The 16,599-nt window shown below is 41.7% G+C and overlaps 1 protein-coding gene across 2 annotated transcripts in view; it reads left to right on the forward strand.

Moving 5' to 3' along the window:
- The window catches only part of gypc (glycophorin C (Gerbich blood group)), a 96,183-nt gene extending 82,451 nt beyond the window's left edge, over window positions 1-13,732 (forward strand). For both annotated transcript variants that reach the window (XM_072579900.1, XM_072579901.1), the window contains exon 4: window positions 10,874-13,732. In XM_072579900.1, the coding sequence (XP_072436001.1) occupies window positions 10,874-11,070 (197 nt within the window). In that variant the 3' untranslated portion in view covers window positions 11,071-13,732. The remainder of the gene's footprint in view (window positions 1-10,873) is intronic.
- The last annotated feature ends 2,867 nt before the right edge of the window (window positions 13,733-16,599 follow it).

Genomic DNA, 16,599 nt, shown 5'->3' on the forward strand with positions numbered 1-16,599 from the left:
TGGACACACTTTCCTCATCCCTGAAGAAGGGCTGATGCCCGAAACATCGATTCTCCTGTTCCTTAGATGCTGCCTGACCTGCGCTTTTCCAGCAACACATTTTCAGCTCTGATGGGCCTAAGGGCCTGTTTTCTTTCTGAGCTTCTACACCTCTGTGCACCTGTCTTAGAATCTGTACCTTGCTCTTGTGCTCTCCTTTCTCTTTGTCACTCTGGATTTGCTTTTATGGCGTCTTGGGATAGATTAGCCACTCGAGGCTTTGCCCTGTCACCATTGGGTTGTGGTGGGAGAAACCTGCAGCATGTTTGTACCCTGGTATAGTTCACTGGAGCAGCTAGTGGCCAGTTAAGGGGAGGGGTTCTTATCAAAAAAGGGTCTCCTGAGTCCATCGAAGGTCCACTTGGCCTATCTGCCATAGGCAGAGCCTCCATGACCATCCACCTGAAGGCTTGGCTCCACAATTGGAGTGAGGGGGGCAATGGCCATTTGATTGTTTGAAAGTTCTCAGAGGTGGGACTTCCTCTCCAGATTTGGTGACAAGATGTGAGGTCACTGTCAGGTGTCCCACCAGTGGGTGGAACGGTGGTCAGAAGAGATGACCCTGTTTGTCACCAGCAATGCACCAGCACCTGGAGGAAACTGATGGTTGTAAAATATTGAAGGAGCTGAACTAAAAGCAGGAGAGGCTGGAAATGTGCCAGGTCTGGCAGCGTCTGTGGAGTGACATGTAGAGTTGCCATTCTCGGTCAATGACCTTTTTTATCAGAAGGTCACAGGCTTGAAACTTTAACTCTGTTGGTGTTTCTCCACAGATAATAACTCACCAGCTGAGCCTGAAAGTACAACATTTTCTGTTTTGATTCGAAGAACTGTTATAATGGGTTCTGACACATATAGTGCTGCCCTTGTTTTTCTTTCTCTCTTGTTCTTGCTCTCAATCTCAATCACTACACGCACACGCACACTTTTATCTATGTAAAGTAAATTTGACATTCTACCTGATCATGTAGGCTTCCTGACCCATCAACTCAAGGTTAAAGTTAAGCCCCACGTCTCTTTGTACCTGAAAGAACACAACAATCCGACTGCAGCCCGGTGACATCTGGAATAAATAAATGTGGGGAGGCTGCAGGGAGGAGATTAGTGCAGTCATATTTTCACAAGGTCGCCAAGTATTCTTGGAAGGAAAGAAACAAAAATGTACTGTTTCATTCTAATTGAGTGTTTGATGGTGTTTTGTATGGGAGCACCCCACTAACTGAGCAAAGAAACATCTGCAACAGTTTTGATGTTTGTCTGTGGCTGTCATGTTCCCTAAACTTGGTTTCTCGTTTCCTGTCTGTTTTTCTTTTTGGCTCCTCAACAACAAGAGATAATTAATTAATTCTTTGGGCTGTGCCTCTTGCAGACAAATGTTTTGTTACTGATATGGGTTTTGTCAGTTGAGGAGGGGCTGGCTGTAAATCTGATCTTGTTCACTCACCAAGTGTCCACCCCCCCATCACTTACATTGGATAGTGAGCAGAGTGTTTATCCAGTTTTAGACGCCCTTCTGAGAGAATGAAGCCAGGGCTGTATTGTTTGAGATCGCAGAATAGAATGTGAACCTTTTCATTGGTTTCAACAGGCAAAATCTAGAGGTAACATGATTGAATTGAATCTGAACTGAATCTCACCTCGAACACATTGGAGATCGATGCAGAGTTCTCATCTCCATGTCATGATAAAGGATGTAGAGAAAATACATACATTTAATAGAAGCAATGTAATTATCAAGAAAGGGCTGGACAGACTGGGACTTGTCTCTAGCATTAGGGAAGCTGAAGGATGACTTAATGGGAAGACTTAATTTTTATTCAGTAGCATTATTTGTTATTTCCATTTGTGGAAATATCATCAAAAAGTAGCCATCATGAATAGATTCTTACAAATAGAACCAGTCAGGAATTCAGAAGGAATATCCTTGCCCAGAAAGGAATAAGAACATGGAGTAGTGATGGTGAATGGCATAAATTAATCTTTGAGGAAGCTGGAGATCATCTAATAAAGGCAGCAGTAGTGGTAGATTAGTTGATGGTTGAATAGAAAGGGAGGTTACATGAGGACCTTCTGGAGCAGAGTCAAATTATGTTATGTCAATTTGAATTTTTATTTTTTGTTTTGAGGTTAACAGGAGAGAAACTATTTCCCTGAAATCAGTAATGGGTAGGCATGAATTCAAAATCATTCAAAGAATAAAGGAAGATATTTCCAAAATTATATAGTACAGTTGGAAGGCCAATCAGTTTGTCATGACTGTGCCAATCCTTTTGAGAGGGTCATAGAGTCCTACAGATTGTAGACAGGCCCTTTGACCCAAACTGGTCCATGCTGACCAAAATGTCCATCCACGCTAACCCCATTTCCCTGCACTTGGCCCATATCCTTCTAAACCTTTCCTATCCATGTATTTGTCCAAAAGCTTTTTAAACATTGTTATTGGCCCAACGCCAACTACTTCTGCTGGCAGTTCATTTCATATGCTTACCACCATCTGTGTAAATAATGTTGCCCCTGAGGTTCCCTTTTATTCTTTCCTGTTCAACCTTAAACTGATGCCCTCTAGTCCTCGACTCCCCAACTGTGGGAAAAAGATTTAGTGCATTCACCCTTCCCATTGTTATGAAGGTGTAGGTGTGTACTGTGCCTTTAAGAGAGTTGAAAAGCTGTCAAGGACTGACTGAAAGCACAAAGTGTCCTGAACAAAGTAAAAATGTAACACTTGGTCGAAACAAGTAGCTGGAATTGTGTTGCAATGGATCAAAAACAAATTCAAATTCAGCCAATCGGTTTAAATTTTGCCCCAAGATACCAAACTCCAATTGAATTTGAAATGTAATATTTTTGATGATATCAAAACCAATGAAATGATCCATTGATTTGGGGTATAAAACCTGACATTTTGAACAGTTAGGGGAAGAACTGCCAAGCACCAACAAGTATAGGTTGCTGGATGAGTAGCTGTCTGAAAGGTACCTGTTAATATGGAGGATGTGTGGAGCAGAATACTGAAGAAAAGATGACTGAGGAAAATCTGCAGAGGAAGATACAAGGAAAGGATTTGACAGCTGGCTGGTTTTGAAAGTTGAATTTTTTTTTGTAAATCTAATTCGGGGGTTTTATCGGACAGGTATTGTCGAGTAGGAGGTAAAAGATACGTTTGAGAAAGGAGTTGTAAATAGTTGTTTAACGTTCTCTTTTGGACTTAAAGAATAAAATTGTTAATTTTTACTTTAATGACCTCTGGAATAGTTCTTTGTCTCTCCGAAATTTAACAGATTACTGCATGAGGTGAGCTTCTCTGTGTTGGGTTTAAATTAGCAGAGGAGTTTACCCCGTGTCATAACACCATGCCTTTCATGATCCTATACACTTCCATAAGGTAACCTCATCAGTCTCCTACACTTGAAAGAAAAATGTCCCAACTTGTCTAACCTCTCCCAATAACTCAGTCCCTTGAGTCCTGGCAATATCCTTGCAATTTTCTTCTGCGCACTTTCTAGTTTAATAACATCCTTCCTATAGCAAGGTGACAAAAACTGAACACCGTACTCTGTGTGGCCTCGCCAACTTCCCAACTTCAATACTCAGTGCTCTGACTGATGAAGGCTGGTGTGTCAAATGCTTTCTTCACTTCCCTGTCTACCTGTGACTACACTTTCAGAGAACCGTGCACCTGAACTCTCAAAGTCCCTTTTATTCCACTGCACTCCTTAAGGCTCCACCATTCACCATAAAACTCTTACCTTGCTTTGACTTTCCAAAATGCAAGATCTCTCACTTATCGCTATTAAACTCCATTTGCCATTTCTCAACCCACTTCCCCAGCTGATCAAGATCCTGCTGCAATTTCTGACAGCCTTTCTCAGTGTCCACAATACCACCTATTTTCGTGTCACCTGAAAACTTACTAATCATGCCTTGTACATTCTTATCCAAATCATTGATACAGATAATAAACAGTAATGAGCCCAGCACCAACCCCTGAGGCACTCCACTAGTCACAGGCCTCCAGTCCAACAAGCATCCTTTCACTCTTACCCTCTGCTTCCTACCCTCAAACGAATTGTGTATCTAATTTGCCAACTTGCTCTGGATTCCATGTAACCTAACCTTCCAGAGCAGCCTACCATGTGGAACCTTATCAAACGCCTTACTGAAATCCATATAGATAATGTCTAATGCCCTACCCTTATCAACCTTCCTGGTCACTTCATCAAAGAACTCTAACAAATTTGTGAGACATGATCTCCCATGCACAAAGCCCATGCTGACTACATCCAATCAAACCCTGTCTTTCCGAATGCATGTATATCTAATCCATCAGAATCTTCTCAATAACTCACCTACCACAGATGTTAGGCTTACTGGTCTACAGTTCCCAGGTTTTTCTTTGCAACTCTTCTTGAATAATGGCATAACATTTGTTACCCTCCAGTCTTCCAGGAACTTCCCATGGGCTTTGACAAAGGGTCAGTTAGACTCGAAACGTCAGTTCTTAGTGGGTGGCACAGTGGTTAGCACTGCTGCCTCACAGCGCCAGAGACCCGGTTCAATTCCCGCCTCGGGCGACACTAACTGTGTGGAGTTTGCACGTTTTCCCCGTGTCTGTTTCCTCCGGGTGCTCCGGTTTCCTCCCACAGTCCAAAGATGTGCAGGTCAGGTGAATTGGCCATGCTAAATTGCCCGTAGTGTTAGCTAAGGGGTAAATGTAGGGGTATGGGTGGGTTGCGCTTCGGCGGGTCGGTGTGGACTTGTTGGGCCGAAGGGCCTGTTTCCACACTGTAACGTAATCTAATCTAATTCTTTTCTCTCCTTACACATGCTGCCAGACCTGCTGAGATTTTACAGCATTTTCTCTTTTGGTTCCAGAAACTTACCCTTTGCTAACAATGATGCGAAAATATCAGCTAGGCCCTTGCAATTTCTTCTCTAGCCTCTTGGATATATTTGGTCAGGGCCAGCAGATTTATCCACCTTTGTACATTCTAATATGTCCAATATCACCTCTACTTTTGATGTGAACTGTCTCCAAGATATGACCCCTAACTTCATGTCTTTCTCCACGGTAAACGCCAGGGAGAAATATTCATATATTCATTGAGGACCTCTTTTCCCCCCATTTCCCCCCCCCCCACCCCCCCATCTCCTGTGGTTCTACACATACGTGTCCAATTGGGTCCTTGAGGGGCCCTATTCTCTCCCCAGGTATTCTATTTCCTTTTGAATATACTTGAAGAATCTCTTTGGATTCATCCTAATCTTCTCAGCCAAGGCTACCTCGTGCCCCCCTTTCACCCTCCTGATTTCACTCTTCAGTAAACCCCCGTGCTATGTAATTGGTGCTGCAACCCTCCTCCCCCACCATCACACTTTCATCATAACCTTGTAATTTCTTTTTATCTTCAGAAGGATTTATATGATTCTATTCTTTAAGAAGTCCTGATTTAATCTACTTTCACTTTTTCTGTGCATTGTGGATTACAATAAAGTTAGGGAATTTCTTGTTCAGTTGATTGTTGGGACAAGGATTGCCCTTGCGAGAAAAAGCTTGTTTTCAATGTGATTTTTTTCAAATGAGAGATTTTTGTGAAGTATCAAACTTGTTTATAAAGAGCTAGCACATTCAGGATGGGCCAAGTGGCCAACTGCTGTGCTGTAAAAGTTCAGAAAGTGGAAAACTCTGAATTTGCCTCACATGACTTGAGCTAACTGTTATCAGTGAACGTAATTTGCTGATTGCAGGCCTTGAATTGAATCTGTCCTCCCTATGGTTGACTCCTTCACAGAATGCAAAATTGGAGACTTTCAATTCATTCAGGTAGTGTTAGACTGCACAACTGTTTGTCTAGAATTTCTGTCTTTGTGGTTTAAATAAACATGCAAATCTCCTCCCTCCCCCAACTGCCTTACACACCAGAGGGTAAACCTCTTAGCAATGACATTTAATTTATTTAAAAGATTGGTTGCTGGTCTTTGTGCAAAAGATGAAAACAAAATGTTTGAAAGCTCACTGCCTCACACACTGCAGATAAATGTTCACTTCTGGCTCTGAGCTGCATGTTATGAGTGGGGACAAAAAGGGGTCCCATGTTAGCATAATGTTTTAGAATCCTTCCTCTTTGGTAGTGGTCAAACTGTCTTTAACTCCTATCTCATAAGTCCTCCCATCTCTGGTTTGTTGACTGTCCTGCACAGATTATTACTCTGGGGGTAAATTGCAGGGATTCAGAATGCCAGATGCCCACCTTTGATCTTTGTTTGTCAATGGCCACTTTAAGCTAACTGTCAGAGGCCAATGGAACTTTTTTGGCTAGCCTCTGGATGAACCATTTGTAACAAGTTTTATGCAAGTTTTCAGATCAAGTGAGTTCAGTTTTCTTGATTCAAAGTTGGTGAGGAATGTAAGATCCTATTCTGGCACACAGAGCATTTAAACTGTTTGGTGGAGTGGGCTAGAGGATGCTGCTTGGCTGAAGGTTTTTTCAGGATGTGCTTCAAGGACAAAGGAGGCTGGAAATTATTGAGGTTATTTCAATGGGAAAGTTGAGTTTAACATAATTGAATCCAAATACCAACAAAGTTAAAATCACCCATTTCTCTCATTGGAATTTATAAGTGGAGAGCGATTTCAGTGGATTGAGACAAATTGACTTGGAAGATCTAAGTCTGGTGATTATTTTCCAAGACAGTAATTTAATCAAATGATTCAGAGAACATTACATGCTGTCACAATCAAGCAAAGCCATGCACATTGCACCAGTGAGAGTCTGGAATTGAATTACTGGTTTATGGTCACTGCCAGGTAATTGGATTTGTCTTCAGTTTTCATTTGCTATGGAATTGGAGCCAGCTCTTGTGCTTTTCCCAAAAAAAGGTTTATCAAATCTGCGATATATCATAGAATCCCATAAAAACAGGCCCTTTGGCCCAACAAGTCCACATCGACCCTCCGAAGAGCAATCCCCACAGGCCCATTCCCTATCCTACTACTCTACATTTACCCCTGACTAATGCACCTAACCCCCACATCCCTGAACACAATGGGCAACTTAGCATGGCCGATTCATCTAACCTGCACATCTTTGGATTGTCAGAGGAAACCGGAGCACCCGGAGGAAACCCACGCAGATGTGAGGAGAATATGCAAACTCCACACCCTCACCCAAGGCTGAAATCGAGCCTAGGTCCTTGATGCTGTGAGGCAGCAATGTGAGCCACTGAGTGGGATAGGTGCCAATGTTGTTTTTGTCAGACCCTGAAGGACTTTTCATTTCTTTCCACCCTTTCATTCGAGTTAAATGTTGACACTTGCAAAAGGAAAGAGCCAAGATTTTAATCCTGCACCATCTTACTCACTGTTATTTACAAGCCTACAGACACTTTCCTTTGGATCTTGCAGATGAGAGAATGGCATTGCTTTTGTATTGAATATGCAGTTGAAAAGCCAAATTTATGTAGGCCTTTATTCCCATGAAGCCTGCTTAATTGAGACAATAAAGATATGATTTTTTTTTGTAAAACTGTTCTTTATTTTCATTTGGCACTTCATCTCTGCTATTAAAACGAGTGAGTTCTAGTTTGCCTTTAGTCGAACATTAGAAGGATCAAAGTCAGCAGGGCCCTCCCTAAACTGGGAATGGTTATGGTGGCACTAAAACTCCTACTGAGGGCCAACATATCAATTTCCTGTATCCATTGTGCTGCCCCCAACCCCTCCCCCCCCCCCCCCCCTCCCCCCCCCCCCCCCCCCTCCCCGGACTCTTTCCCTGGGAGTGAATTGCAGCTTTTGAGAAGGCCTTATGCCCATCCTCGATCTGTGTTTGTCCTTGGCCTCTTGAGCTAATTGTCAGAGCGAGTTGGAATTTTCTCGGCTAGCCTTCAGACCAAAGTATCAGCTTTTGAACTGGGCAGAGCTGGACACACTCCGTGCTTGGGGCAGCAATAGCTATGGCTGTCCTGCAACAGGATTCACATATTCCAGCTGTGAAGGCTGTCTTAAATTTGAGTTTTGAATGTTCAAGAGTGCTCCTCCAGTTTTATGCTGATGTGTTCAGGCTGCAATACCCGTGATTGGTCCTCCAGCTGACAGCCCAGCCACTGCCCTTAATTGGGCTGAGCTTGTTTCCTTGCTATTGACAGTCGAAGAGTGTGGTGCTGGAAAAGCTCAGCTGGTCAAGCAGCATCCAAGAAGCAGGAGAGCCGACATTTCAAGCATAAGCCCTTCATCAAGAAGCCTCATTCCTGATGAAGCGCTACTGCTCGAAACGTTGATTCTCCTGTTCCTCGGATGCTGTCTGACCAGCTGTACTTTTCCAGCACCACACTCTTCGACTCTGATCTCCAGCATCCGCAGTCCTCACTTTCTCCTTGCTATTGACAGGCGATTGTAGAGAAAATTGCAGGGAGTGATTTGTTTCCCATGTGCTGCAGGTTTGAGTCCTATTTGACCCAGATGACAGGCTGCGGATGTCCACAGGAGGCAATCCTGCCTGATCGTTTTAGTCTCTGCCATGGTCAATGTGCAGTTCCCTTTCAAAGTCAGAATCATCTTTTATTCTTTTATCAGTCATCTCGAATCAGTGGCTGAAGGGTCAATGACCAGAGGACAACTTCATGAATTTCACTTTGTCTCCGCTGTCCAGACCTCTCATACTTTTAAGTACTTCCTTCAAATCTCTTTTGAATGTTCACGTTTTGTTTGTAAAGAAACCAGCACCACCTATCCACAAGCTCTGTCATCTGTCCATCTCTACCACCCTCAGATAGGGTTTGGAGTGTGGTGTGTGTGTGTGACAATGTGGATCTGTGAAGGTGGGTACCAAAACAGACTCTTGAAATAATAACTGACATGAACAGGATGAATAGAAAGCATCTGTTCCCCTTAGTTGAAGACTCAATAACAAGAGGGGCATAATTTTAAAGTGAAAAGTGGGGGCTTAGAGGGGGAATTTGAGGAAATTAATTTGTACCTCTAGGATGGTGGGTGTCTGGAAGGCGAGGAGGTGGAACAACTCATCAACTAACACCTTCCGTTCTGACTTTTAAATTCACCTGGACCATCACGGACCCCTCCCTCCCCTTCTTGGTCTCTCCATCTCCACCTCCGGTAACCAACTCTACATGGACATCTATTTCAAACCCACTGACTCCCACAGTTATTTGGGCTACACCTCCTCCCATTCCCCCTCCTGTAAAAATGCAATCCTTTACTCCCAGTTCCTCCATGACTGGCATGGATGAGGTAAATAGCGAAGGTCTTTTCCCTGGGGTGATGGAGCCCAGAACTAGAGGGCATAGTTTAGGGTGAGGGGGGTAAAATCTGAAAGGGACCTAAGGGGGCAACTGTTTCACGCAGAGGGTGGTGCGTGTACAGAATGAGCTGCTGTGGAAGTGGTGGAGACTGGTGCAATTACAACATTTAAAAGGCCTCTGGATGGGTATATGAATAGGAAGGGGTTTTAAAGGGACATGGGTCAAGTGTTGGCAAATAGGACGAGATTAGGTTAGGATATCTGGTCAGCGTGGATGAGTTGGCCTGAAGCATCTGTTCCTGTGCTATATATCTCCATGACAAGTGGTGTTCTGCAAGGCATCACAACTTTTCAGTCTACACATTAACGATCTAGATGAAGGAACTGAGGGCATTCTGCCTAAGATGATACAAAGCTAGATGAAGGGACTGGTAACATTGAGGAGGCGGAGAGGCTGCAGAAGGATTTGGACAAATTAGGGGAGTGGGCAAAAAAGTGGCAGATGGACTACAGCGTAGGAAAGTGAGAGGTTATGCACTTTGGTAGGAAGTATAGAGGCATGGGTTATGTTCTAAATGGGGAGAAGTCTGAAGTGCAAAGAGATTTGGGAGTACTCATCCAGGATTCATTCTCAAGGTAAACCTGCAGGTTGAGTCAGTAGTTAGAAAGGCAAATACAATGATGGCATCTAATTTGAGAGGACTTGAATATAAAAGCAGGAGTGGACTTCTGAGGGTCCATAAGGCTCTGGTCAGACTGCATTTGGAATATTGTGTACAGTTTTGGGTCCCACTCCTCAGAAAGGATGTACTGGCTCTGGAGCGTGTTCAGGGGAGGTTCATGAGAATGGTCCCAGGAATGAAAAGCTTAACTTAAATGGAATGTTTGAGGACTCTGGATCTATATTCTATTGAGTTTAGAAGGATGAGGGGGCGATCTAATTGAAACATACAAAATACTGAATGGCCTGGACAGAGGAGATGTTGGGAAGATGTTCCCATTGGTAGGAGAGACTAGGACCCGAGGACATAACCTTAGATTAAAGGGAAGACCTTTTAGAACGGAGCTAAGGAGAGATGTCTTCAGCCAGACAGTGGGGAATGTATGGAATTCACTGCCACAGAAGGCTGTGGAGGCCAGATCATTGAGTGTAGTTAAGTCTGAGATAGATAGGTTCTTGAGTATCAAGGGAATCGAGAGTTATGGGGAGAATGGGGTTGAGAAACTTAGCACCCATGATTGAATGGTGGAGCAGACCGATGGGCTGAATGGCCTGATTTTTGATCCTATGTCTTTTTGGTCTTAGGAAAGTGGGATTGATGCAGGTACAGACTCAATGGGCCAAAGGGCCTCTTCTATATGATATGAATCTGCTTCCACAACCTTTTTCAGACAGTACCTTTACAGATCATCATAACTCTGTGTAATTTTTTGCCCTTTCCTTAATTTACTGTTTTGTTATTGCAGCACTGTCCAAATTGTTTGTATGACTTTATGGCTCTTCAGTAATGACCTGGTGAATAATGTTCTTGCGTTCCAGTTTTCTTGTCCCTTAAAATAACTTTCCACTTTGCCAACAGGTGTCATAGCTGCGGTGATATTTGTGGTTATCTGCCTCCTTGTGGTTTTGATCCGATACCTCTACAGGCACAAAGGCACATATCACACCAACGAGGCCAAAGGAACAGAATTTGCAGAGAATGCAGATGCTGCTTTGAAAAATGACCCCAACTTCCAAGATGCAGTGGACGAAAGCAAGAAGGAGTACTTCATCTGATGACTGGTGTCCCTGTTCGTTATCGGGCAATCGTTAACACTACAACCAGGACTCTTTGTTCAGATCAATCCCAGTGAGGCAAAAAATAACAAGCGGACAAATTAATTTTTAACTCCTCGCCACCATTCTGGGAGAAAGTCACAAGTTGCTGCTTTATTTACTAGTAAGGCAGCACATTCTCAGAAAAAGCAACTTTAAACATCGATATTATTTTCCTATATTGTATTTCTAAAGTACTGTTAAAGTGCCAGCATACGAATATCGTGCTAGTGTAAATCATTACATTTAACAACCTGCGCTGTGGAAACAAGCCAAAATATCTATGTACAAAGCCACCATCAAATTACCCTTTTTTTACACTTCCAGTTTTGTATCAAGAGCCACATACAATGCGGCTGCATACATAACCTTTTTAAAATGTCACTATTAATGCTTTTAATTTGTTTTCTGCACTTGGACCAGTTGTATCCCAAAAAATTGTATGACCATGCATATTTACCAAAAATAGACCTCTGGTTCAAGGGAAGCATGTACTGTCAGCTGTGATACTTAATAATGCAGGCCTGATCAAAGGACCAAGGTTTCTTTACAGATCCAGGCTGAGAGAATTATAAGCACCAAGAACAGTCACTAGATGACCCTCCTTTGGTCCATTTACACAACGAAGGAGGGGTAATATCAACTTCCTCTGATAAATATACTCCCTTAAACCCTACGTTAAGTGCACTTATATCAATATATTGTGAAAATACAAAGTTTTAAGTATTTCTGAGACGTCCTACAGATGATATTTTAGAAAATAAAGCTTTCATTGCTCACTAACTCATTGTGTGAAGAACAGCCATTTAACCCAGACAGACTTATGGGTAAAGTGTCATTTGGAGAAAACTGACATTTCAGGAGAAAGAGTCGAGAATGTGGTGCTGGAAAGACGCATCGGGTCAGCTAGCATCTGAGGAATGGGAGAATCGATATTTCGGGCATAGGTCCTTCATTAGGAATTATTCCTGATGAAGGGCTGATGCCAAAACTGTTGATTCGTCTGCACCTCAGATGCTGCCTGACCTCCTGTGTCTTTCTAGCATTGCACTCTTGACTCTAATCTCCAGCACCTGCAGTCCTCACTTTCTCCTTTTAAAGGAGAAAGAGGAATGGACTACCCTCTGACCCCTTGTGTGCTCTTAAAACTTATTATAATGACAGAATTGTTGTTTGGTAATGCAGAGCTTGTGTATTACTTTAGAAAAAGAAACCTGCTGTAATTGTCTTGTGATTCTGTCCTCACAAGTGCAAGAACAAACAACGATTCATATTGCTTTGAGATGTCCTTTGAGATTTTTGTGTTCTTGCAATTCTGTCCTGATAAAGCGCAAGACAAAAAAACTTTGACAACAGGTCCTTTATTTCCGGAAATGAGAAAATACTAAAATAAAATCACTACTGAAGTCTGGCAATGATTCACAATGAAGTAAGTGAGTCTATAAGTGATGTGTTTTTACTTTTTTGTGTGTTACATGTAGACTTGATATATAATAGAATGACTTTATGTTCCTGGGTGTGTGTTAGATGTGCACTGAATTGTTCCTTTATTCCTGAAATAATGCATTAGTGTGCAAGTGCCTCAACATTAGATAAGTGAAGTCTTATTTTTTAGTTTTTTTTAAAATACTGCATAAGTGTTTTTAAGGCTTGGATTTCTATTACAATTTTTAACATTTTACTGTGAGTCCTGTGCCCTTTCTTATTGCGTTGTGAAAAAAATGAAGGATGGTAGATTTTTTTAAAATGATTTTATATGTAATTATATTTCCATCTCTGGGTTGATAGGTTAGATTATCTTCCTAGAGGAGTAATCACAATGCACTCTCCTCCCTTCCCCCTCCACCCCCAAACAACCCTGCCAAATCAAACAGCCCTTTCTCTTGTCCCCTTGGTAGATGAAAGTGCTTAAGGACAATGATTTTTCTTCCTGATTTTTCTACTGTGTTGCTTACCTCAATGTCTGGGAGATTAAGTTTAAATTTTTGGCGATTTCCAGAACAGTACAGAAGGATCAGAACTCTTCAAGCCCATTGCCCATGACTGATCCTTGCAATGTTCCTTGATACATAGCAATCCTTGTGTGAAAAATAGACATCTAATCTAATTTTTCACTTTCTGTCTCTCTCTTTCCTGAAAGAGATCTTTTGAAAGCCAAAGCATTGAAATCTCCGACTCTGATGCACCCCTCTGTATAAACAAGTTGCAAAGCCAAAACTAAATACCTGGCTGTGAATTTTGAAATTTAGTTTTTTTTTTGTGAAGTGATTATTGTTTACCAACAAAAGCTTCCCATCAGGAATAAGGTCAGCTGTTTTGTTTTCCTCTTCTCACTTAAAAAGAAATCCAGCTGCTGCTAGATGACAGCTGGACAACTGTGAGCCTGTGCAGTAGAGGATGTGTGCACACGTTAATATTAAAGATATGACTTCTGTTTCTCAACCACTAGTAGTGAGCCTAGTGCCCGTTCCTTAAGTATATATCCTCAACAGTAATCATATAATGCAATAAATGTAAAGTTTATTTCAAACTAGTACCATTTTATATGAGACAATAAACCTGATATAAATCTGAATTGTCTGATTTTTAATCATAGTTATTAATAAACTGGTGTTTGGCTCCATTTGTGTTTCTTCTCATTGATAGTTGAGTAGAAAATGGATCTTCATTTATGTAGCAGCTTACATGACATTCCCATGGGTTTTACAGCCAATATTTGTTATTCATTCACAAACTGTTGGTTTTGCTGGCAAGGGCTAGTGTTTATAGCCAATCCCTACTTGACCAATAGAAGGCAGTGTGCTCTCTTGCGTACACCATAATGGTTTGGACGATTTCACAAATTAACCACATGTCTGCAGTTCAAGAGGTACATTTCGGTTAAAAGATAAACTTGCCATAGTCCCAGATGACTGTAGAGCTAGTTTTATGTGACAGTGAGACCAGTTGCAGGGTCACCATATCTAAGACGAGGAGTGTGGTTGCAAAGATGGACCGCGGCCATGCTGTGGTGTCACTCTGCATCAGAGCCAACTTGATCTAACTGCCACCCACACACTTTACTTAGGGTAAAGACAGTAGATTTCCTTCTATTTTAGAAGAAGGATATGAATTAGATTCATACCCATGATTGTTTTTGATTGTGACTAAGGCCATCTCTCCCTTCCAAATTGGTTTGATGAACTGAATTGAAATAGCACCAGCTATGATTCAATTGAACTCTGGCCCAGGACTATTAGTTCAGTCGCTCTTAATTGACAAATTCCTGAATCCTGTCACCAGCTGATGATCTCACATATGATCTTGGATATCTTGTTGAATTTACTGTCATCAATCCTCCTGGCTAGTATTTGGCCAACATACTGTTACCTATTGGAGAAGGATCCGCAGACCGAGGCTCAATCTTGCTGAAGCAGCAATTGGGGTTACTGAATATTATTTAATAGCCAGTTATTCCATCAGATGCATGTTTTTCTCTTGAAACATGAGGCTTGGCTTAATAGTACATTTGCATTTCAGTTGCTAGAACATTTTTACAGTATTAACTGCAAGCGCAGAGGTAGAATTGGTTCAGACATATATGCAGCTGTCTAGTTAGTGTCTGCCAGGAACAGTTCTTCAAATCCTGATGGGTCAAGCTGATCTTGTAATGTCTGTTCCAAAAACCTTGTGATGCATTAGACTTGCCTTGCAATCTTATTTATTACGCAAAAGAAATAAAGAAACCATGCTATGCATTTATATCTTGAAATTAGCAATGACTTGACTCATATAAAGTTTCAACCTGTTGCCCAATGCTATCCACGTTTGAAACTCCTATCCAGAGAAGATATACTCCTCACTCAGCTCTTTTAAGTTTTGAAATAAACAAATTTCTAGTGAAACACTAGAGTCTGGTGACATTTGTGACAAGCAAAAGAAGTTTTGTTTGAAACTGACTTCTTCAAGTTTCTTTCTGTCACAAGATGTATCGACATTGTTGAGACTCCTCATCAAACTTGATGGCCAAAACCTTTCATGTTTAAAGTGTGAAAACTCTCTTGGTTTGGGAACATCACAAACTAGAGGGAAAACACTGCCATTGTTGTGACTTGTGTCTACTGAACTGAATCAAAAAGTGCTGGGAATGAAACAGAAATGTACTTTCAAACTCCACTCTCGATTCTTCTCAATTGCTTTTTGGATTATCTTCTTTGAAGTCAAAACTCAAAGTAATGGCTCAATGCATATTCAGAGATTATCCTATGTCAAGAATTATAAAGATTGATTCCATTTACACTCCAGGTATTCTCTCCAGTCCTTGATGAAGTTTGTATGTCTTTTTGAAACTGATACCTTTAGGTCACTCTTCAGGAATGAATTTCTTACCTTTCATAAAAAAAATCACAACACTAATCCATTGGATTTGTTGTATACCTTTCTTCCCGCTTTTTAAAATATATTCAGTGACCTGTCCTCCATTGCTTTTATGTCAGACAGAATTTCACAGATATGCCACTCTCCCCTTGCTCCTCATCTCAGTCCTAAATGGTCTACCCTGTAGCCTGAGATTATGGCCCATCTTTATAGAACCGCCTGCCAGTGGGAATACCATCCTGGATCCAATCTGCATCCAGTTATGTCACAATTTCATATTTCAATGAATTTCTCTCTCATTCCTTTGAACCACACTGAATACAGGCCTAACTGACAGAATTTCTCATCAAACGACAAACCTTCTATCCAGGAATTAGTCTGGTGAACCTTCACTGAACTCTGTCTTTGGCAAATATATTTCCTATTAAGTGAGGAGCGCAAACTATATGCAACACTGCATGTGTGGTCTCTGGATAGAAGGTTTGTCGTTCTAGTAGGATGCCGCAAGACACTCTTCCACTTGGGTAGAGGATATATGATAGGTACCTAGAACAGCTGAATTCCAAATATGCTTCCGAATTAAACATCATAACATTTATTGGTTAAGGTTAATTTGTGTGAACCAAATGTATTACAAAACCAGTAGGCAAACAAGGTCCAAATATGAGTAGGCAATTTATCCCTTCGAGCCTATACCATAATTTAACATCATCATGGCTGATCTTCTCCCAAGCTTATCCAATTAATCTCTATTAATTTGGCCAAAGCAGATATGAGGTGAGGCAGTAGTAGCACAATAACTTTACTACACATCCCCTTCAGGTGAGGCACTGTTTAGTGCTAATAGCACTTAACTACCCCACTCCAAAGCCCAAGGCCAATGTCTTCAAGACAGGCATTCAAATCTTAACGTGGCAGTTGGCGAAATTTGAGTCCAATAAAAGCTTGAATATAGAGCTGGTCTATTGACGATCATGAAACCATTATAGTTAAAAACCCAACTGTCCTCCAGGGAAGGCAATCTTTCAACCATACCTGGTATGGCCTACATCTGACTCCAGACCCACCCAAAAATGTGGCTGGCAACTGAAGGGATTGCCAACAAATGTTGGCACTGGCCAGTGATGCCCACAT

Source organism: Chiloscyllium punctatum, chromosome 10 (genome assembly GCF_047496795.1).
Source record: "Chiloscyllium punctatum isolate Juve2018m chromosome 10, sChiPun1.3, whole genome shotgun sequence".
Taxonomy (NCBI): Eukaryota; Metazoa; Chordata; class Chondrichthyes; order Orectolobiformes; family Hemiscylliidae; genus Chiloscyllium; species Chiloscyllium punctatum.